The sequence below is a fragment of the Antrostomus carolinensis genome, unplaced genomic scaffold (assembly GCF_000700745.2).
Source record: "Antrostomus carolinensis isolate BGI_N321 unplaced genomic scaffold, ASM70074v2 scaffold17414, whole genome shotgun sequence".
In the NCBI taxonomy this organism is placed as follows: domain Eukaryota; kingdom Metazoa; phylum Chordata; class Aves; order Caprimulgiformes; family Caprimulgidae; genus Antrostomus; species Antrostomus carolinensis.
This window is the reverse complement of record NW_010313116.1, coordinates 10,676-34,037: the sequence shown is the minus strand read 5'-3', so window position 1 is coordinate 34,037 and position 23,362 is coordinate 10,676. Positions and strand designations below refer to the sequence as shown.

General features: G+C 40.7%; 1 protein-coding gene across 1 annotated transcript in view; it reads left to right on the top strand.

The window, feature by feature from the left end:
* Positions 1 to 2,262: 2,262 nt before the first annotated feature.
* The window catches only part of LEKR1 (leucine, glutamate and lysine rich 1), a gene marked incomplete at its 3' end in the record, with an annotated part of 29,328 nt that continues 8,228 nt past the window's right edge, over positions 2,263 to 23,362 (top strand). The window contains exons 1-4 of the mRNA XM_010167249.1: positions 2,263 to 2,477; positions 5,767 to 5,886; positions 6,527 to 6,702; positions 10,367 to 10,552. Of these exons, the coding sequence (XP_010165551.1) occupies positions 2,263 to 2,477; positions 5,767 to 5,886; positions 6,527 to 6,702; positions 10,367 to 10,552 (697 nt within the window). The remainder of the gene's footprint in view (positions 2,478 to 5,766; positions 5,887 to 6,526; positions 6,703 to 10,366; positions 10,553 to 23,362) is intronic.

Sequence of the window (23,362 nt, the reverse complement as noted above, 5' to 3'; positions counted from 1 at the left end):
AGCTCTGCTTATGATTTGACCACTGTGGGCATGAGAGAGGAGTCTTGGATTTAGGGTGAGAATTCGGATGGCCGTGCCCCTTGCTCAAGGGCCCAGTTCAAGCCTTGCTTCTTGGAGCTATTCACTTTCAAGCAGGTCCTGTTAATTTTCTAGGCCTATTGAGCATACCTGTGCTGGATTAAATTAATTAGTTTGCTTGTTGGTGTTAATCTGCTGCAGTGTGAATTTAGTTTAGGCTGGTTTGCCTGTGAGCATCGCCCAGCCCGGGCCAGATTCATAGCTGGGGTTGGGAAGCTGCTACTTATCCTACAGAGATTTTAAAACCAGTTCAACCTATAGACGCTGTCTTGCAGTGGCTGCAGGATAACTGTGCATGTACAGAGGCGAGGTTCTGATTAAAAGGCAGAACTTTGCTTACTTGAGCTTTCCTGGGATTTTTTTTTTTTGACTATGTAGCAAATACGTTAAAAATCCAACCTGATCTGAAGTCCTTTCAGGATTTTACTTCGCCCGCGGAATGGACGTGCAGAAGAACAGGACCCACTTCCCACCAAGTCTTATTATTGTTCTATGACTTAATTTATTTTTAAGTTCAGTAACAGAACTGAATTTGAAAACAAAGAAGTTTTCGTACTGGCATAAAACATTTCAGTTCAGGACCCCAACTGCTTTGTTTTGTTTTTAATCCTGGTACCCGGTGAAATTTCCCTAGCTGTTTGTTTGAAAGCCGGCAGTGGTGGTGCTGTGAGAGAGCACAATGTTCTTTTTGGGATAAGAACCCCTCTCCTGTGCTCCTTACAACAGCTCATTTTGTCCTTTTTTTTTTCAATATAGTAATTTTAGTGCTTTGGAACTTTATGGTAGTTATCCTGAATAACAGTTTCATATTTCCAAGCACAGTTTGCAGCTGCCAGGAAAAATAAACTTGCATTTTCAGCTCATTCAGAGCAACTGTAACTAGGAGTATTTTAAACTGGGGCAAAACTAAGGAATTGGAAAATAAAGCCTGGCCTGATAATTCCAGGGCACTCTGAAATATCATTTTTATCAAGCTATATTTAAAGTATGTCTAATTTAGAGATTATGGAATTGTGAGATAATGAGTCTTGAGTTTATAATTTTTGAAAGCTGTTTTCTTTCCTCTAGGAATGATTTCTTTCAGTTTATCCCAATATTTCTGCATGCCCTTTTTTCTTTTTCTATAAAACAAGAGCTTCTTGCATTCTTTGACTTAAACTGTTTGCAGTTTTCCAGCTTTCTGATTTCATAATTGTGTTAAAACAGGTCCAGCCTGTGATGTTCAGGGATCTGGGATCCGTGCTGGTGAGCAGATGCTCGCGTGTCCCCACTGAAGTGTCAGACCTTCCTGGGTCGGTCTGGCTGATTTATTTACTCAACATCCATTCCTTGTGCAGGTTCAGTTCTGCATCACTTGTAAACTGAGCATTATTTTCTGGAAGTGAAAACGATTAAAATACACAGAAATAAGTGATATATTGAGTAATAAGTTCATGTCAAAGTCAGAGCACATCTGTCTGTTCAGATTTATGGTGCCTTGCTTACTGCAAAGCTTAATAATTTGGTCACTTACCAGAGTATGTTTCTCAATTTAAGAAATAGCCTTTCAATTAGATGTGTATTATGTCCTCTGTATTTTTAAAATCAGTGATAAATACTTCATACCTTGTGAATGGGTTACATTTTCCACAACACCCAGGCGCCATGGACACTACATCATCCTAATTAGTCCTTTAGTCATTTGAATTATTTTAGTAAAGCTTGCTGGATTACATCATTCTGTTCACTTCCCACTTTTCATCTTGCCTACTTCAATTGAATACGAATTGTGAAAAAACCCCCAGTAAATAACATTTTTCTGGCTCAGGCAATCGCAAATTCATTAAGGAGAAAGCTTGGTAAAACACAGCTTTTAATTTTAAATTAATACATCAAACAGAATTCAGAGCTTCTTCAAGATAGAATTCCAGTGGGAGTTCCCATGGAGTAAATTACGTGGCTGATATATCTTGTGAAGTTTCCAGTCAGCAAAAGTACTGCTATAGCTTGATTTCATTTTGCTAATGTAGAATTTTGTCTTTATTATTTGTTAAAGCAATAACATCATCTGATCACAAATACCACAGAGCAGTAAACGGTGTAAACTATTATTATTATTATTATTATTATTATTATTTAGTGTCATTCAGGGATTTTTTTGTTCAACTTGTTTCTTATAATCTTACAATTTGATCTTTTTTCTAGATGTCCCGGGATGAGACAGTGTGTAAATACTGTGGAGTCAGCTATTTGATACTTCATGAATTTAAGGTGATGGAAGAAAAAGTAAGAGCAATGGAAAAGGAGATTAAATTTTATGAAGGAAGTATAGAGCGGGAGAAAGGACTTCAAGCAGAGTTACAGTCTCTTTACCAAGACCTTGAACACTATCGAGCTGACAGTGAATCAAAAACAGAAAGGTCAGAGCACATTGTCTAGTCTGATGTTATTCTCATGGATGTGGATTAGGTAATTTCATTCCAAAGAAGTTTAAAATACAAGATTTCTCTTTCTTTTGTCAGATGTAACAGAAGTATTGTAATACTTAATTTAAAACATCTTTCGTAATAATATTGTCTGGAAGCAACTTTTAAATTTCTTAATAGTTTAGAAACACTCAATATATTAAAAGTGAAAGAAAGGCTAGAAAGCATTCCAGACCTATTTCCCCTGTACACACTCCCAAAGGGAAATGATCAAATATTTAGTCTTACCATTTTGTAATAAAATTGTCATATTTTAAATGAAATTCCACTGCATTGGGAGTTTCAGAGATCTGAAATTTTTACTTACTGTTTCATAGTAACATGATAAAGAGTTACCAGTGTTCTTACCCTGAGCAGCTTACAGTTTGCTCTCTGAAGGGGTGACACAGAATCCTAAAGCAATTATGAACATCTTGGGTACTGCTGTTCCTCAGAAACAGGAGTTTTTGCGGATTCTTACTGACTGGTATGTGAAGGTCCCAGTTAAAGGGGGAGTTTTGTGCTCTTTAGGAACTCCAGGAGTTAACAACAGACCTCAGAGACACATTTAGATTTTTAAGGCACAATTTTAAGAACTTTTGTCTTCTCTTTCAGCTCATACTCAGAGGCTTTTGCTATGTTCTACTTCTTTATCTCACATCATGGTAACTTTTAACATAGAACTTAAAACGTTTGTCCTTTTGATGGATCTACAGCACAGCTTTGGTTCCTAAACCTTCAGATTGCTCCACCAAATACAAACATTAATTTTGGGGTAGACATGAGAAAATAAAGCATAAAAGGAAAGTTTCAAAGACTTTTTTTTTTCTCTCTGCCCTTCCTTCTTTCATAATTTCTAATATTTTAGTCTTCTTTGGGTTTGCAGTACAGAGCACAAAGGTAGCCATACCCAAACTAGCTTTAAAAGCCATGGCTGATTCACGTCGTGGAAGTGGCATTACTGAGGCAGTCCAGACCGCAGCGGTGGCTGCAGGACCTGCTGGCCACCTCTGTTAGGTTTTGTGCCACCATTATGGGAGTGCCATCAGGTTCTCAACCATGAACTTCAAGCTAGCTTGTTAGAATCATAGAATAGTTTGGATTGGAAGGGACCTTAAAGGTCATCCAGTTCCAACCCCCCTGCCAGCAGCAGGGACACCTTCCACTAGACCAGGTTGCTCAAAGCCTCATCCAGCCTGGCCTTCAACACTTCCAGGGAGGGGGCGTCCACAACTTCTTGGGCAACCTGTTCCAGTGTCTGACCACCCTCACAGTGAAGAACTTCTTCCTAATATCTCATCTAAACCTCCCCTCTTTCAGTTTAAACCCATTTCCCCTTGTTCTGTCATTAACTGCCCTTATGAAAAGTCCTTCCCCAGCTTTCTTGTAGGCCCCAATTGTTATCTTTGATTTGTCCATTCTCAGCAGTTATTTATAATGTGTAAAGAACTTGGACTGAGAGGCAAATTGTTGTAGTCAATATGATCGTTTTATTACGTAATTAGCATTATGGGTGGTTTTTTTGGTCTTATTTTTGCTGTAGGACTTTTGGACTGATATTTCTGGTTCCTAATTAACCTTCTGTTGCTTTTTATGCTGTTTTACAATATCATGGCAATATAACAGATTTCATAATAACAAATTATACCTTTTCTGCACTGTTCTGTGGAAGAAATACAAGTATTTTTGGTTTCTTCCAGACCTGAAGTTCTGAAGAACTGCCCTTCCATTTTTTCCTCATCTTCTACTTTTCATAGTAGAAGACATAGATTTAACATGGATACTATGTGCTGGTTTTCTATATCCTAATTTTCTATCCTCATATTTTGGCATCTATTGTTATATTCCACTGATTGTGTACAGTAGGACTATAAACATTGATATTTATAGTTGGCTAATAAAAGGCACTTTATAAAAATGCAATTGCTAAAGTTGACTACTGATAATGTGATGCAAACAAGAGCATTGGAAACTTCTTCCTAATTTCTTGCTCGTCTGAATCAAACAGTTTGTCAGAAGCTTTTAGTAAGAATGAGATATAATTTTAATTATCAGCTCAGTCATTTTGATTCTGAAGGCCCCCAATAGGGGTGTTCCTGGCATGACTGACTCATACCTACTAGCAAGTGATCTAGAACTGATAACACAGGGCATTTTGAGTATTAAGGTGCTCTCCAGAGATTGGACTGGAAACACTACAGAAGAAACAGCTACAGCTGGTCTGTAGGTGAAGCACTCAAATCCATTTACCTTTTTTCTTTTTTTTTTTTTTTCCTCTTTTTTTTTTCTGTGAATCACTCAAATACTATTAAGAATTTAATGTTACTATTAATGGATTTCCTTAGGCTTGTGTTTGGCAATATTACTAATAAAAGATTGATTTTAAAACACAAAAGTTCACACAAAGTTGAACAAAATCCATGTGTCTTGTAGATCACTCTACTCATATTGTTTCTTGCAATATTTTTTTTTCTTTTGAACTGATCATCCTCTGCTTCCCCCAATATTCAGTGTTTTCTTTGGTTTAACATCATGTTTTTGAAGAGTGCGTTTGCTCCTTGTTCCTTTAATGGCTCTGGGTGCCAGTTTTGGTGGCAGTGCTAATCAGTAAATTAGCAAACTCAGGGACAGTACATTCTTTTTGTTGAAGATCATTTGCCAGAGGTAAACTTCAAATTTTCATTTAGCAGACTTTTTGTAGCTGGAACAGTTAATAAAAATTTTATCTCTGCATTTTTTTGCCCCCTAAGGCTCGACTTGATTTAAAACCTGCTGAAATCAAATGGAATACTTTCAGTAGGCTTTCATTCAGGCTGTAAATCAAGTCTTGTGCCTTGTTAAGTAACCTGTCTAAATATTCCTTATCTCCTCCTTACTCTACTGGGTCTCTTGTTACCTTCTGCTGTTGGCATAAACTAACTATTCAACCTGCCATCTTCTGGTTCCTGCAAGGCTGACAGATCATTCTTCTCAAACTGTAAATTTTTATCAGAAGCCAAATACACTTTTTGAATCTCTGGTAGACCAAGAGATTTAATCTTTTTCTTGTAAGTTGGAGACTGTTTCATTTTTTTTATATTCCTTTTAGGTTCAAGTGTTGCTATTTGTACCTGTGGTTAACCTTGAAAGCCACCTGGGAACCAGAGCTTTTGCAGAAATGTTTTTAATTTAAAGCTGTAACAAAAGTTAGAGGTTGGTTAGGAGTGCAAACAATACTCTCTGGTTATTTTATTTACATCTGTAGAATAAAAAACCTAACAGTGGAACTGAAAAACAAGCAGGATGAATTTAAAAACGTGAAAGAAGATTTGAGGTATTTTCAAGAGGAAAAGGAAGCTGTCTATAAGCAATCACAAGTGCTCAGGTAAGAACCCCAAAAGAAATGCTGATGTTGTGCCTCCTGAGAACACAGGCAGTCAGTGGAAAGGACTCAGTGGAGATGCAGGCACAAAGCAGGGAGAATATGGGTGAGAAGAGTGTTTGTAACCATCCTAGTGTTTCTTGCTCTTCCAGAATACAGTGAGATGCTGTAGATTTAGAAAATGTAAGTGAAAAATATCATTGCTGATTGCTGACATTATTAGCAACAGGATGAGTTCTTCACAAATTTAAAAACATTAATTGACTCTTAAAAGTAAGGGTGTACCACTTTTAATGCAGCAGAAATATAATGTGTCTTACATAGATTGTTTATAAAGAGTCAGCTGAAGCTTGAACATGTAATCACTGAAACATTATTGCTCCGATTTCTCAGTAAAAAGGGATTGTACAGTTGTCTGTACAGTTTTCTTAATTTGTATATATACATTCTAAATCAATGTTTAGAAGGGAGAAATTTCTTATAAATATATTCAATGTACAACATATTTTGTACACTGAATTACTGCAACCCAATATACTATAGATTATTGTATAACAGAAAAGCGGTTGTCAAGTTTACTTTAGTTACCAAGTTTACATATAGTATTTTGTCATATGTCTGGTGTTATTTTTGTGTCTTGCAGAAACACATTGGAACACCATTGCTCGACTCTGAACAAGGCTGTCTCACTGTTTCCTTTCATTAGAAGTGAACTAGACAGTATTAAAGAAGTCATCTCCAGTAATCTCGAGAACTGGGCTGCCCTGAAAGAAGAAATTTTTCTACAAATAAAAACTGTGAGCAAAGAAGCTTTGTCAGGTAAATCATCACCTTGCAATAATTTTCACAGAATCCCAGAACTGCCTGGATTGGAAAAGCCCTTTAAGTTCATTGAGTCCAACCATGAACCCAACACTGACAAGTCCCCTATGACTAACCCATGTCCCTCAGCACTGTGTCTACACGACTCTTCAATCCCTCCAGGGATGGGGACTCCACCACTGCCCTGGGCAACCCCTTCCAAAACCTTATTTCAAATCCCAAAATCTTATTTTGGGCAAGATAAAATATTTTTTGATAGTTGAGTCTAACATAGTAAATGAAAAGGTAAAATTAATGTGATAATTTCTAATTCTGGCATTAATTTGTCCAGATCCAAAGTAGCAGAAGACACTGTCTTCTACACCTCTTCTCTTGAGCAACCCCCTGGTGTACACATCAGGTTGCCTTGAGTACAGGAGCCGCTGCATATGAGCAAACTTGTGCCTGACATGTAGCAACTACTCCCTCCTTCCATTCCTGAATAAGAACAAGTAATACCCAAAGACAGCTGTCTTTATCTGAGGGGTCTTTGGGATTGAAAGGGGCATGGAGCAGCCCATGGGCTGAGAATAATTCGCTTGGCACCCAGCCTGCTTCCTGCTCAAACAAGGGCAGCCTTCAGGAAAAGGGAAGCTGGGAGCAAGTCACAACCGCTGGCTTGTTCACCAAGGTCGTGCCCAGCCCTCGGGCTGGCGGTCGGACTTGATAACTCAGATTTATCCTTTAATACCATTTTTACTCTGCCTCAGTGAAGAGATTAGTTTTGCTGAAAAAAGTGTGCAGCAGTGTAATTCCAGGCTACACCAGCCAGAGCATCCACACAGCCCCTGTGTTGACTCTTGCAACTTTAATGGTCTTTAGATATAATTTTCATCTGTGTATTCCTTGCCTGATAGTTTTTCAGTGAATTGATGAGCTGTTCTTTGCTCTGGAAGTTAGTTTTATCAGGGTTATAAGGTACCAAAGAAGTGAGTGAGCTTATGTCATGCTTTCTGGCCACCAGGATGATCCGAGGGCTGGAGCACCTCTCCTATGAAGACAGGCTGAGAGAGTTGGGGCTGTTCAGCCTGGAGAAGAGAAGGCTCCGGGGAGATCTTATAGTGGCCTCCCAGTACCTGAAGGGGCTCCAGGAAGGCTGGGGAAGGACTTTTCATAAGGGCAGTTAATGACAAAACAAGGGGAAATGGGTTTAAACTGAAAGAGGGGAGGTTTAGATGAGATATTAGGAAGAAGTTCTTCACTGTGAGGGTGGTCAGACACTGTCCCAGGTTGCCCAAGGAAGTTGTGTCTGCTCCTCCCTGGAAGTGTTCTCGGCCAGGCTGGATGAGGCTTTGAGCAACCTGGTCTAGTGGAAGGTGTCCCTGCTGCTGGCAGGGGGGTTGGAACTGGATGAGCTTTAAGGTCCCTTCCAACCCAAACCATCCTATGATTCTATGAATATAAGGCCATGGTGGGCAGTGTGCATCTCCCAGACCACTCTGCTGGTAAAACCATGTGGACTCCAGTGCAAATCCACAGCTTACGTGAAACCTGTGTGCACAGAGTATCTTCAAAAATATGTAGCTTCATTTTAAATAATAGCTCTGTGGTAGCCTGTTCTTCCTGTATAATCAGAAGTAATTTTTAATGTTTTCAATGATTGCTTTGTTCAGACTGGGAAGAAATAAGTGGGGCAGCTGTGCTGCAGCAATGAGCAGGCACGCATCCCGCTGGGACAGCTCCTGGGTCCGGACAGGGAGCTTGGGATGTCCTGAGCCAGGGCTGCAGGGCACAGCAGGGAGGAGAGCTCTTGCCTGCTGGAGATGAGTGTGGCCAGAAGATCACTCTTTAGTATTCAGTTTTTGTCAGGACAATTAATTTAAATGTCAGTGTCAACATCGTGCATTTTGATTCATGACTTCATCTCCTAATTAGAGTGAGCACAGAAAGTATTGTACGTCCCGGAGGATTCCTCTCTTCCTGTGCTCATTCTCTGCCTAATTCTAGCTAATAAAGGGAATATGAACATGTGTTTCTGCAAACATCTTCAGGTTCAAAGGGATTCGTAACATTTTAAGGCTTCTTTTGTTGAGTAGCCCTTGTTTTATGTGTTGTAATAGTGCAAATATATATAATATCTGTATGGAAGCTGAAGCTGAATCATTTTTTGATGATTGTATATACCATTATACATGCTACGTATCCCTGGCTGCATTCAACATACCTCACTGGGAATAGTACCACACTGAATATTATATCCATCCTTAAATCTAGCTTTCTAAATCAAAATAATTTAGTCATGCATATATATATATATATATATATTTGTGGCCTGTGAGTGCCACTCAAAAGCTTTGATGTTCTGTTTTATGAATTGTTCATTATTAACATATGGCAACATATGGGGGGGGTTGTTTTTGGTTTTTTTTTTTATTTTACCTCATTGTGTTTGCAACAAGGTTTTCAGAACTTGTTTTCCATTCAGATCTTGAGAAGAAAAATGTTCTGTGAAGTGCTACTCTTCATGCCTAGGTCAATTTCCTTGGTTAGTTTGAAAACAGCTTGAAAAAGCCTTTGTGTATGTTTTATTTAGCCTTGGTTAATTAATGGCAAGTAGAAAGAAATGTAAGAACTTAAAACCTTTTGGTATTTACATCATTTAGTCTAACAATAAATTGATTTAAGTGTAGAGTGGTTGTGAAAGATTGTAAGTCATAAAATCATTGCACCACAGAAAGAATTTAAAATTTCCACGTGGGCAGCATGTAAAATTTATGTGATGGCTGACTTGACGATAGAATTAGGCTTCATCTAACTTCAACATCGTTATTATTAATGTAAGTAAAAGCGATGTAAGTTCTGTGGACAGCTGAGCATTGAAGGCTGTGGTTGGAGAAGGCATAGAAAAGAATTGCAATGACTTTTGGAAATGTTTAAATGCTCTCATCAAGGATAACTGAACTTGGGGAAAAATGATGAAAATGCAGGAGACCCACTACACCCCACCCATGATTGACTTATTTACCTTGCAGTAAAAACTGCCTGGGAAACTTCCTTGGGACTGCTGCTCTTCCGTGTTGAAGAGCTGATGGGAGACAGGGTGACAAATCCTGTCGTTGTGTAATGAAGATGCACTTTGTCATTACTCTAACAGCAACAGTCATCTAAGGAGTGAGAAAATAAAATGTAATACACATGTCCAAACATCTTCTGAACCCCAGACTGAGCTAACCCCTTTGATATCTTCTCAAATTAATTTCCAAGTGGGTCTGCAATTGTTTTAGTATTTCAACCATGGCTTGTGTACCTTCTTAAGATAAAAAGCTTGGATTCAAATATTTTGTCACCTATTGTTATTTCATTCAGAATAGGTACATGTGTTTTAATTAGATTTTGAGATCTTGGAGGAAATACATATGATTGCTTAGAATAAAATTTGTATTGCTTGTCAATAATATGTGTTTGGCTAAGTGCAAGTTACCTGTGTAAAGAGGTGTTGCACAAAGCACTTCTTCTGACCCTCTACCAGCTCATCAGGTGTGTTACTAATGCACTTGGCTTGCGCTGATCCTACCCAAGCTGGGGTTACAGAAAGCTGAAGTCTTGAGGTTGTAAATGAAGTGTAATACTTATTAGTCATGAAGGCAAACTTGACAACAGTCTGTATGATTTTTCTCCTCAGAAATACCCAAATTGAATCAAAGATTAGCAAAATCCCAGAGAGAGAATGAGTGCCTACAGGAAAAGGTAAAACATCTGACGCTGGTGGCCGACACGGTTGAGCTGAAAACTCAACAGCTTCAAACTTCACTTCAGCAAGGGAGTGAGCTACAAAGCAGGTGCCGTGAACTACAAAAGGAAACACTGGGTAAGAGTATTTTGATATTTCCAGCAAACTTCCAAGTGAAATGAAATGCAAAGAAAAAATATCTTTTTTTTTTAAAGCACTGCAGTTGTGGCTGTTACTGTGAAAGCGCTTTAACAGCCCAACTCAGGCCCTAATAACACGGGGGTGTTGTGCAGTCAGAAAGACAGTCTGTCCTTCTGAGGGGTCTGTTACCCTGCTGGGAACACGAGTCAGTTGAGTTGGGGAGGCACATGAAGGAAGGGAGGACAACAATGAAGATGGTGGTAATACAATTATGCTGTTACTTGTCAGTCTGATGTAAGAGATGAGGGCTCTGAGATTAAAATTAAATAAATGCTCTCATTTTGAGTGGAAGGCCAGGCAGGATTTTTGGCTATCGGCAGCAGAACTGAAAAGTGGGTCAGGCTGAGCCAGTCTCTTTTCTCCTAGATTGATTAAACTTGAGTCTGTCTAATTATTTACTCTTAATAGTGTATCTCCAGAATCTAGAGAGTCCTCTTGAATACTCTAAGAGCAACGATAGCACTTGAAATTATAATCTGTTGTGAGCTTTGAGACAAGAACTCATTACAAGAAGATTATTTGCATTAGCATCTCTTGAATCTCTTTAAAGCAGTATTGCATTCACGGTGCTGGCTCAGAGACATTTTTAAGACCTTCAGTTTTGAGTCATCAAATTGACACAACAATTGCCATGCTGCCTTGTGCACAGTATGTAATGTCAAATTTAAAGCAGTAACACTCAGTGATGAAGGAGTTTCACTGATCTTTCAATCCCAGTGATAATATCAAACACGAGACTGCAAATCAGAAGACCGCAGGTACCATCTGGTGAGTTACCAACTCGTGTTGCTGAGGAGAGTCTTTATTTTTGACACTGTATAGCAACACTGTTAGGAATGCTCCAGCAGTGATGTGTGTGCATGGTAGAAATGAGCAGATAACTCTAAAGCATTTTCCAGACAGTGCCCATAAAAGAAATAGACTTAATATGTCTTCATTTTTTTGTGGTATTTTATTAAAAAATGAATTTTAAGTGAATGCAAAATCAGATTTTGCTCTGACAGGATTCTTCTGTGGATTATTGACAGCAGCATCCACTTTTGTTCTTATTTTTTTTTAAATTATTTTTTTTTCTTAGGGAGCTACCAACTGTTCCAGTATCTCAAAAGCTTGCCCATGACATTTTGGTAGGCTCGTTGTCTGATTGTAGCTATCTCTTGTTACTTAGTCCCCTGTTCAGAGTAAACTCTGGCAGGCAAGATCCGGGGAAAGGTTTGCCTTAAAAATGTTTAGCTGGCAGTCATTAGCCACAGTATCTCACTCTGAACACCTGGCTAAATGGAAAGAAATGCATCAATTCTATTTAAATTTCCTTTTTCAAGATAGCCTTGAACACACCAGGAGAGTTTTTCTTAGGAGACTTGAAATAAAATGCTGGGAGTAGATAAATGGTATATGCTGTGTTGATTTTTTTTGCAAGAAAAGTAAACAATCTCAATAATATATATGGACATTACATATTTATAAAAGGTATTCCATATCTGAGATAAGTGCCTGGGTAAAAATAATAATAAAAAAAGCCAAAATCCCAAATAAGATCAAGATAATGTTGCTAGAAAAGGCAAAACTGAAGGAATTAACTAGTTGCACTGGTTAACTAAAGCATGTTGCTTGTCCCAAGGGCAGGAGGTCACCTGTGACTCCTCATGTTTTACTTGAAACTTGTTTGGAAAAGATGCTGAAAATGCATTTGTTTCTTTTCAAAAGACAAGTGTGTTTCTCCTCCCATAAGAGATTCATGTTTGATCCAAATATTTAACTGCCAGATTGGACTATTGCAATGCCACAGTCCCAAATTTGCAAATTACATACTTTAGAATATTCTGTGTGGTGGTTTTTTTTCCTTAACATTCACTTTCTGACTTAACTTCTGCTGAAGTAACCCTGGAGACTGAGCTGAGAGGCTCTACTAGAACTCACTCAAGCAGGTAGTATCGCTCAAAAGAAGATAGTCAAGGTGAGTGGCTCAGAAACAGCTCGAGTGTCACAGATCCTGCGATAAAACCTACAGCAGTGATTCACTGCAGCTGATTTAAGCTTTCCTTTCCCTGCTGGTAGGGTCGCACTTAAGGAGACAAAGCTTGTTTGAGCGTTAGTGTGGTCTCGTGCCACACAAAGCAACTCTCTGAAAGTTCATTTGTACAGCAGCAGGTACATTCTACTGGGAGTGCTGGTAATCCTTGCAATTATCTGTGTCCCTTTGAGGATGATTGTCACAGGTACTCTGGTCAGAATCCACGCACCCATTTTTTGGTATGTTCTTGTCACCCGTTGATGCAGTGCCCTGTTTTGGTTGTGCTGTTGCATTCTTTAAGAAGCAGTGGACACAAAATGCTCATTTTGCCCTCATACTTGGCTTTCTTCTGTGTTCAGTATAACTGGAAATCTTATTTCCACTTTCTTTTTAGGAATATCTTACCCTCTGTATAAATACACACGAGTAGTGATAGCTCATAAGCAGTTAGATCATTTATTATTTACCTTTCTCTAGAAATCCAAGTTACTGCAGTTTTCAAAATGGGTTTACCACATACCTGCCTCGAGAAAAATATGATTAAATTGGACATACATTTTTTTTTAGGTGGAAAAATTAGTCAAAATAAAATAATCTCAGTGCAAAAATAGCTCCTTCACGAGTATACTTTGATATTTAATTTGTGTTGAAAAGCGTTTGAATTGTTTTATACAAAATAAAAACAACTTGTGTGGGGCACAATTTAAATTGTCAGTGCTGGTGTGCGGACTGTTGTAGTTCTTGGTGCTTACACTAAGGAACGAACAGTCCTTCATACAGTTTCCAGAAGAGTAGATTTTACTTTTTATAAGGTGCTGTGTTCAATAGAACTCGGGTAATTTTGCACATTACTGAGTTAGGTTTTTCTGGTGAAGTGGCAGCGCGTGTGCGTGTGAAGCCGGCGGTAGTTCACACGCATTCTTGGGAGCTGGAATGTTGGCACTGGCTGCTGTGGTGGAAAAGCTAAAGTCCATTTAATTCGGTCTCCTGGCCTCACCACTAACACACGGGGCCTTCCAAGGAGGGAGCAGCGACTTCAGAACAGCAGTCAGAGGATCATCCATCTTCCTTATGCATCTCGTCTTGAGCTCAGAGGTCCTTGAGCCTAATCAGACCAGGTTTTAGGCTTTGAAATACGTGGTTTAATATCGATACATGAGCTATTTGTATTGTTACATTTATGCTGATATGGAAACTACCCTTAATTAGAAGTTACCTTTTCAGTTTTGTGAAACTGTTTACTGCAGAGGTTCCTGTAAACAAGGAGTTTGTAGGTTGTTCACATACATTGTAAAAAACACACTTTCTTTTTCAGTTTTCCCCGCCTTTAATTCCAGGGAGAACTGCCTGGCTCTGACACTAGAAAACCAGAGGAAGATGCTCGCAGTTTGTGATTTTTATTTTATTTTATTGGGTTTTTTGAGATTGTTTGGTGTGTTTATATATATTTCTGTGATGCTTGCGTGGCTTTGTGGCCCATCTTCTCAAAATCCAAATTTACTTCCCTAAGTTGACATGTTGCATCAGACCGTCACATCAAGCAGTTATATTTAGGTTCTAATTTCTTACCTTTAATTGATTTCCATATCTTAGGGCAATAACTGTAGCATATATATGAGTACCACATCACGAGCAGGTTCAGACTGGCTCCCATAGAGCATCTCTACTTTTTGTGCTGAAAAAATCTGAGTTTACAAAGCAAAGAAGTGCCTGTTCTAGAGGCCCCGTTCCAGTCTGTGGAGCATCTTGCTTTTTCTTCTTTTTTTTTTTAGGTTTTGCTATATAAGAAAACCAAGATTGCTCAACATTTCCTATAATATGATTAATTTTTTACAGTGGCTTAGAGTATTACCAGGCTTTAATTAATCAATGATTTTTCAATATGAATTCTGGTAAAGATGGCCATGACTTTCATAAGGATGGGATGACTGGAAAAGTAATTGGATTTTACATTGAAATAATGCCAAAAGTTTGTTGAAAACCCCATGAACCTTCTGTTCTCTGAAAAAGGACTTTGAGACGGGAGGTTTGACAGTGTTCTTGACATAGGGAACCAAATTAAACTGACTTTTTAGCCTTGGAAAACTGAATAGATATTTGTTGGTGTGGTGGCTGAACTCTGTGTTTTCGGTTTACGAGTCTCCAGAACACAAGGGCTGGGCAGCATTTTCCCAAGGCTGGTTTGTTCCGTGGCTCTGGGCCACAGGACAGAAAGCAAAGAGGCTTTTCCCGAGTGCCTGGGCTGCTGGGAAAGGGACCAGCCTGGATGTGGCAGAGCACAGCACCAGGAGCACGTAGGTGAGGACGTTGTGATGGGGCTAGCGGGGAGCTTGGCTCGCCGGCCCCTCTCTAAAGTAGCCGGGGAGCACATGCTGGGTGGTGAAATGCCAGTCCTGAGCAGCTGGAGTTCTGTCATCCTGTGTGGTGGCAAACACGGGAATCCTGGGGGGAAAAACCAGAATGTGATGATATCCTGAACGAATATTTTGTAACGCGTGGTTAATAAGGCACGAAGAAGCAGCTGATATTTTTGTGTTTGGCTGCAGCACTTGCCACAGTCCCTAGCACAGTGTTTGAGTGTTGCACTCGGTGTATCCTGTCCTGCATCCCAACCTGCTCACCATCATCCTTCCATGAGGAGCATGATTAGAACCATTTCCTTTTTAGTTTGAGACCCAAAGTCTCCTGTCCCATTCTCGTTTTGACTCATCCCCAAAATCCATGGCCATTGCGGGGTGTTCTGGAACAGCCTTCACAGAAGGAAACTGGAGCAATGTGCTAAGAAGAAATGATTTTGGGTAAGATCATTGTGCTGTGTGTGGTGTTCCTGGCTTTCCCATCCTGGGAAGAGGGTGCTCTCAGCAGTGGGTGTCGAGAAGGAGCTACCAAGCAGGTGTCTGGAGTCAGTGTCCTTCATCTCTCCTGCAGCCAGGGAAGTGCAGCTTTCTCCAGGCTTCACACTGCGCCAGAAGATGATTACAAAGTGCCGTGTGGTTAAACACAGCAGGTACAGGAGGAAAACAAAAGAGCTTTTTCTTTCTTCCCCTCTGGCCTAGTTCCAGATGACTCTTAAGATTAACAATGGTTTGTTGCATTGCGTGTCCTCAGCTGAGCAACAGCTCCCGTGTCCTTCTCAAGCACTTCAGTTCCAGTTTCTGTTCTTCTGTTGGCGGTGAATCGAGGGAGGGGAGCGCACAGAGTGTGCTTTCAGTGGTGACTAGTGTTTCTCTGGAGCAGATCAAAGGTGTCAACAGCAATGGGACCTCAAACTGTCCTTTCCCCTTGCTGACATCTCACTCTCACACACACCACAGCTCACTTCCACCTCTGTGCCACCACCTCATAATGTTTTTACCAAAAGAAAAGTTGATGGAAGTCTCTCTTCCCTTCACCTGCTTCCGATGAGAATTTTACTGTGCCCATAACTCCTGTGGATTTATACCTGTATCAGCGCTGCTGGTGGATTTTCTTTCTATGTGTTTGTGTTCTCTGTCCCATATTTCTGCTTTAAGAAGCTGTACCTTGTAGTTTCTAGAGCGATGGGATCAAATCCCCCCTCTGATGACTGCGTGTTTGAGACTCACTGGTGCCCGTACTGGAGTTTGTGGGGGTGCCTCCTTTTGCTGTTGTGTCTTCCCTCCTACCTCTGGGCTCCTCCAGGAGTGAAGAACACCCACTGACTCTTCTTCCAAGCGCTGTTATCAAGACTCTGGTATCATCTAGTAAGCTTGTTGACCTCTCTAGGAAATTGGAAAGTAAAGATGTATTAGTCAGCAAGCCAGGTGGTGAGGATCACATCTCAGGGGCGGAATGTAAACTCAACATTAACTTTCCAAAATTACTCCTTCCATCCAGAATCCTTCTTTGAGGTAATTTGGGGAGGACGTTTGTGATTCAGCTCTCACCAGTTATGCTGCTCTTGGAACTCAGCGTTAATATGAGTAACTAGAGAGTTCTGGTTTTGACAAGAGAAAAAAACCTTGGGATTTATTGAACTAAATTATCATTTTTCACGTTGATGTGACATCCCTGTGAAAGTGAAGGCCTGACTCTTGAAAGAAGCCTAAAGTGTTACAATATCCTGAAAAAGTTTTATCCTTGTTTATTAATTTTTTAATATTTTTTTAATTTTAATCATTAATATCCATCTTTATTAATTTTTTCCACTGTTCCCATTGATAGGAGACCTAGCCAAAAGCTACCATCTATATTTTTGTCTTTTTCTTTTTTTTTCCTGGCCACTTCAAAGGAATATTTTGGAAGCTGATTGTTTATAATGAGATTTGAAAATTTACAGTGCTCTACAGAGCTACTCCTTCCCTCAAGAACTCTGCAAAGCGCACAGCCACATAATCTCTCCTGCTTACTCACCCTTTTAAAATATTTTTCTAGAGAAGAGGGATTGGAAAAAAAAAAAGTATGTGAAGGGTTCAGTGGAAGTTATCTCAGTGGTTAGTGTGACTGGGTGGATTCTCAGGCATCTCGGCGGTGTAATACTTGAGCAGAGGGTCACTGTGACCGCTGCTCATCACGCTCTGCTGTTTGACTCCCTATTTACTTATTTTGCACATGTCAGGTTTCTTTTTTTAAACTGCGTATCATAAAAAAACTTGAAACAGCAGAGATTTTGTGGAGAAAACACGAATAGAACCTCCTGTATGGAATTGATACAGAGTATTAGGACTCTGTGAAATCCTAACAGCTGAAACATCAGCTGTACAGGTTGGTGTTTTATGTGAATAAATTTTAAAATTTATTTTTAGGAATTAAAAAAAATGTAGCAGTTACTTCATAATAAATCAGTTATCAAGAAGCAGTAAAATGTTTCATGTGGATATCCAGAAGGTGATTTCAAAGGAGAAAGACTGCTAGCTCAGGCATTTTTATTCTCCTCTTCCTGGATGGATCAGTAAAACACAAATCCATACACATTTGAAGAGGTCTGTCTGGATGGAACTCGTTGCTGGATTAGGGTAATGAATCCAACTAATGCATTGGTGATAAAAATATTCTCTTTGAAATACAAACCACGATTTTCCTCATGAAAGGAGCATCAAATAATATAAGAGTTTGCCATTGTATTAAAATAAATTAGTGGGAACAAACAACACTTTTTTTTCTTTCTTTTTTCTTAATTGTCTCACTTGATTTTAGTGAAAATCAGTTCCAACTAGTGAATTTACACCGTATCAGATCAGCAGTAAGAAATCAGCCAGATCTAGAGTGTCCATGGTTTGGGAGGGGCTTGGTTTTTTGCTTTAGTTTACTTTTTTTTTTTCCCTCCACAAACTACTTTGAAGCTAATATCTCTCTTTGGTACTAAAATAGTTCAATGCTCCAGGGGAAAAAAAAATAACAAAACAACGAACTATGAGGATTTCTGATTTTCATGTTTTGAAAGGATTTTCTTTTCTGCGACCGATATTTTGAAGATTCTTGGTTTTTTTTATTTATCATAGAATTGTAAATTATTGAATACTTCATATGATAACAATCATTTGCAAGAGCTAAAACTAAGCATTAGTTTCTACTACTGTTTCTTTGTTCTTGTGCTTCTCATGACTTCCCAAAAAGTATCTTTTGAGAGTTACGTTTTGCCAAAGAGGTGAGGTTGATTGCTGGTTTCACACCACTTTTCAGACTCGCAGTGCATCACCCAGTCAGCTAGAGATGGCAGGTCCTGAAAAATGCTCAAGGCAGGGTAAAGTCTGGTGAATAATTGTCTAATCAAGTAGACTCACAAAAAAAAATAATCAATAAGGCCTTGTGGAGTGTTTTTGTATTCTTAGGGTCCGGAGTGGCGGAAGAACTGCCATAGCATGTGCTCCTGGAAGAGAAGAGCTGATATCTGCACTTCCATTTTTATTACCAGCCAAATCCTTTCCTCCATTGAATCACAGATATAGAATAATTTTTTTTTTTTTTTCACCAAGTCATTGCAATTTTTCTTTACCCCATTTATAGTTACAGGTTTACCTCTGGATGGGTTTAAATTGCTGGCTATGTACATGAAATCTGTCTTTTAAATCTTCCGATGCTACCGCTCCACAGGCGACTTCAGTAACTAAATATAAACTCCGCAGTGGTCTGCTGACATAATGAGACTAATGAGAGATGATTGAAGAACGCAGGCAGCTGCAGGAGTGGCTGGGTAGTGTGAGCGGGGAATGTTAGCACTCTTCAGCGAGAGAAGGAGCAGTATTTTCATCTCCATGAAGTGTCTTTAATGACACTTTAAAGACCACTTTGAAGAGCTTTGCAAATCCGAAGAGAGAAGAGTTTCCTGTAGTTTTAGGTAGGCTGCAGTTCAAATATCCACTATTCATTCTACAAGTACTGCTGAAATATTTTCTTATTAATTCCAGCTGCAGTACTAAGAATTTGAAGGGTGAGAGCTGGGGAATGCAGTGTTGGTGTTTGAACAGAGTGTGACAAATGGGTTAGACAAAGCAATGGCTCATTAGTGCTTTTCAGCAGTCTCTTAAAGTGGAAGAGGAAACAGATGAATAGGATGGGAAGAGCAGCGTCCTCGTGAGTGAGGTGTTGGGGTAATGCTGTGTTTGAGTATGATTCACTTACAGAAGGGCCCCACTTTGCTTCTGGAGGAAAAGCAGGAATCCATGTTAAAGAAAATATATTTATTGTATTTTTATTCATCTGCTTGACCTAAACACTGAGGGAGAAAAATAAAATTAGTCTCCAAGGAAAATTAAGGTCAGAAGCTCTGTTTTCTCACCTTCAGTTTTCCCAGCCAATAGGTCAGTGACAGTATTTCAGATCCATTGTGATGCATCAGAGGAGCAGGTCTGCACGAGCAATTCTGACATATCCCACTTAGCCTGGGTTCAAAAAGGCGGGAATGTATGGAGAAAATTCAGGTGTAAGGACCAAATCCTTTGATGCCAGAGGGTGAACCCTGGCTGTGCCTGAGCAAATACCTGTAAGCAATCCCTCTGACAGCAGAAGTGCTGTAACCTGTCACTGGGGAGCAGGGGGAGAGAGAGGGGAGTGGGGTTTGCTGGCATAGTGTTGTTTCTCTAATTAATCTCTAATTTAATCCATGACATCAGGATGATGCGAGGGCTGGAGCAGCTCTGCTGTGAGGACAGGCTGAGAGGCTTGAGGCTGTTGAGCCTGGAGAAGAGAAGGCTCTGGGGAGACCTTCTAGTGGCCTCCCAGTACCTGAAGGGGCTCCAGGAAGGCTGGGGAGGGACTTTGGCCAAGGGCAGGGAGTGACAGAACAAGGGGTGATGGCTGGAAACTGGCAGAGGGGAGATGGAGATGAGATGTGAGGGAGAAATTCTTTGGTGTGAGGGTGGTGAGACCCTGGCCCAGGCTGGCCAGAGAAGTTGTGGCTGCTCCTCCCTGGAAGTGTCCTCGGCCAGGCTGGATGAGGCTTTGAGCAACCTGGTCTAGTGGAAGGTGTCCCTGCTGCTGGCAGGGGGGTTGGAACTGGATGAGCTTGAAGGTCCCTTCCCACCCAAACCATTCTATGATTGAGCACTTCATATTCTCTTGGAAAAGATGACCTTGTGTTCGCGTGGTGCGTGCGGTTGCCGGGGTGCTGTAGATTTGCTTTTTCTGTGCTTGTTTTATACATGAACGTGAAAGAACTAGAATACTAGTTCAGACTAGAGGTCCAGAAAGCCCAGTCCTGGCAATGGTCAGCAACATATGGTGGGGGAGATAAGAAACAGGCACTCCTTTTCTGGCACATCATCCCCGTTCCTGGCAGCTTTTAGTGATTTAGAGACTTCCTGGTGGCACTGGTCATGTCTCCAGAAAGGATGTAAATCTATACAGCTGGAGTTCTTCCCTGGGCTCCTTCCAGACAGGCTTGTGCTTGTGAGTCACAAATTAAAAAGAAGTACTTGTGTATACAAAAAATAATTTATCTTAGAGAACATAGTACATGAAATATTATAAATAAAAACAAATAGTTCTGTTCTGTGCGTGCAAGGACTTTGAGTATTTAGTTCACTTCTTTGGTCTCCTTAGAAACATACAATGAGGCAAATTATTCCTCCTCTGACACAGTAATTTTTCATGTATGTATTTCATATTTCCCAAGCTTTTCTATCATGCTTTTTAAATGAAAGTACTTACAAGTATCTGTGAAGTGTGCATCCAAATTTAGTCTAGCATTAATGTTCTAAGAAAAATTAAATACTTTTACCCCTTTTGACACAGCTCTTCAGCCAATGTTCAGGGTCTCGTAGGTTGCTCCCTAGAAGGAGTAGTTATTTAGTAGGTTTTAAAGAACACCTACAACCTCCTGTTCCTCAGAATGCCAGAGAAATTTAGCAACAGGATCTGGGTTCCAGCCTGTCTTGGCTGAGGATCTCTGTACTCTCCACGTTTCAATCTCCTGACCATCTTCCAGGTTTGAGCTACCAGTATGTTCCTCACCCTGTGGATTCTCTTTCTTTCTGCCCACCTCTGTGATATTATGGGCTGCATCTGCCCTGCTCCCTCTCTCCCTCTCCCTCAGTTCCTTGATGACAATACCATGGCTCCTGCCTTGGAGATGCTATTCCAGCCAGTCCCTTCAAGAGCTTCACTGCTGCTCGCTGTTTCCTGAAGGAAGGATGCTTCTCACACCCACCAGCCTTGGGGAGGTTTTGTTCTGTCTGCCTGCATGGCAAATGCCATCTCGATCTGAGGTAATGCAGGGACTGTCTCACAGGGGTCTTGTATACATGGACCAAGCCTCTAAGAAACCACTTTTCCTAAAGTGGGATTAATTGGACAAAGGAAACCATATCATGGTGAGAGCCAGGCTGGTCCCGACTGGCCGAGGGGACCCAACCACAGCCTGGAGCAGCGGGTGGTGACAAGGCAGGGGACACCCACCACAGCTTTGGAGCTTCAGGATGGACCTTGGGAAAAGCTTTTTCAGCAGAGGGTGATGCAGCAGGGGCAGAGGCTGCCCGAGGGCTGGGGGAATCTCCAGCCTTGGGGGAGTCTGCGAGACTCAACTGAATAAAACCAGAGAGAACCTGATCTGGTGTTGTCAGCAGTACTGCTGGGGGCAGAAGGTTGAACTCCACAGCCTCAGAGGTCCCCTCTAGCCAGCCTCTCGGTGAATCTACCCAGCTCAATCATGATGGGCATTTCATAAAGCTTGATAAAATAAAAAAACCCATTTTAATCTGTGATTTTTTTGCAAGTAATTGTCTACTGCTGCCCCCACTGCACTGAGCCTGGGTGTTTCTAGTCAGCAGGACCGGAGAGCAGCACGTGCAGCCCACGCAGCCTTTCTGCTTCTCGGTGAGAGCGTGAACGGGACTGCCCCGGCGGCTCTTTCTCATCAGTGACCAGTATGATGAGTCAGAGCTTGTCTTGTTTAAACCAAACTATCTGCCAGTTGTTCCCCAAACCATGCTGAAATAAAGGGAAAATGAAACTACTTTCTCCCTGCTCTGTTTTCTGTGTAGTGATGTGGTTAGGAGCAGCAAATCTACTTGTTTGCAGTCCCCAGCCAGGTAGTGAGAAATGGGGTGTATTTCTGAAATGGGAAGCAGATGAACTTTGTAAATGTGCATTTGTTCTTATGTAGGCACAGTCATTTTAGACCAGAGACTTAGTGGAACAGATTCATAGCATGACTGGCATTGACCTAAAGAGAGCTGTGCCCTTGAGTTTCTGTCCACAAGCTGCTGAGCTGGTGCTGCTAAGGCAGAAGGGTCTCAAGTCATGACTGTGGTCTGCATGTCTCCAGTGGTGATAGCTATTTGAGCGTAGAAAGTCTTAACTGCTGGCAAATAGCCTTCCTTTTCTCACACCTGTGTAAGACACTGAGCTTTTATTTAGATAAGACCAAGATTTTCAGAAAGTATCTCGGATTTTTTTGTAGGTTTTGTGGGAAAAGTAGAAAATGACACAGTTGTATCACACGTGCTTCTGTACTGATATCACTGTGAATCTATTATGAATTAGCTGAAAAATTGATGGCTTCCAGAGTGGCTTACCCATGGGAATGCAGTTCACAGTGCTTTTTTTAAAAAAACAAACAACAAACAACTTTACCAGCTGTTGCTATTTACAGAGGAGGAACCGGAGCCTTCGTTCAGCGCTGTGCTGTTGGCCAGGCAACTGGGGAGGATGCAAACTGGGTGGTTAAATTCCTGAAACCCATTTCTGGGCGGACCCCATCCTCAGTGTTTTGCAAACACCATGGGCTGCATCTATGAGAATTTGCCTAAATAAGAGGAAACAGTCACAAACTTTGGTGGATCACAAACTGTATGGGTTGTTCATGCCTTTTCTTTGTGCATGTCCTGTGCTCTTCCCCCTCAGTCTCTGTCCTTGTCACAACAGAGACTCTCTTCATGGAGAAGATGCTTTGCATAGAAGCACAGAATGGTTTGGGTTGGAAGGGACCTTAAAGCTCATCCAGTTCCAACCCCCCTGCCAGCAGCAGGGACACCTTCCACTAGACCAGGTTGCTCAAAGCCTCATCCAAACCTGGCCTTCAACACTTCCAGGGAGGGGAAGTGGTTTTATTTTGCTCAAACACAGAGGTGCAGGGAAGGTGATCTCTGCCCTGATCCACTGTTTGCCCCTGTTTGAAGGCAGGGCTGATAGCACATGCTGCCTGAAGTGTCACTGTTGGCTCTTTATGACTATGGTGAGATTTGTTGTGAATAACAAAGATAAGTAGAAATTAAACTTGAATAATACTGAAATGGCTCTGGACTGAAGATTCTTTAAAATGTGGTACTTCTCGAGGC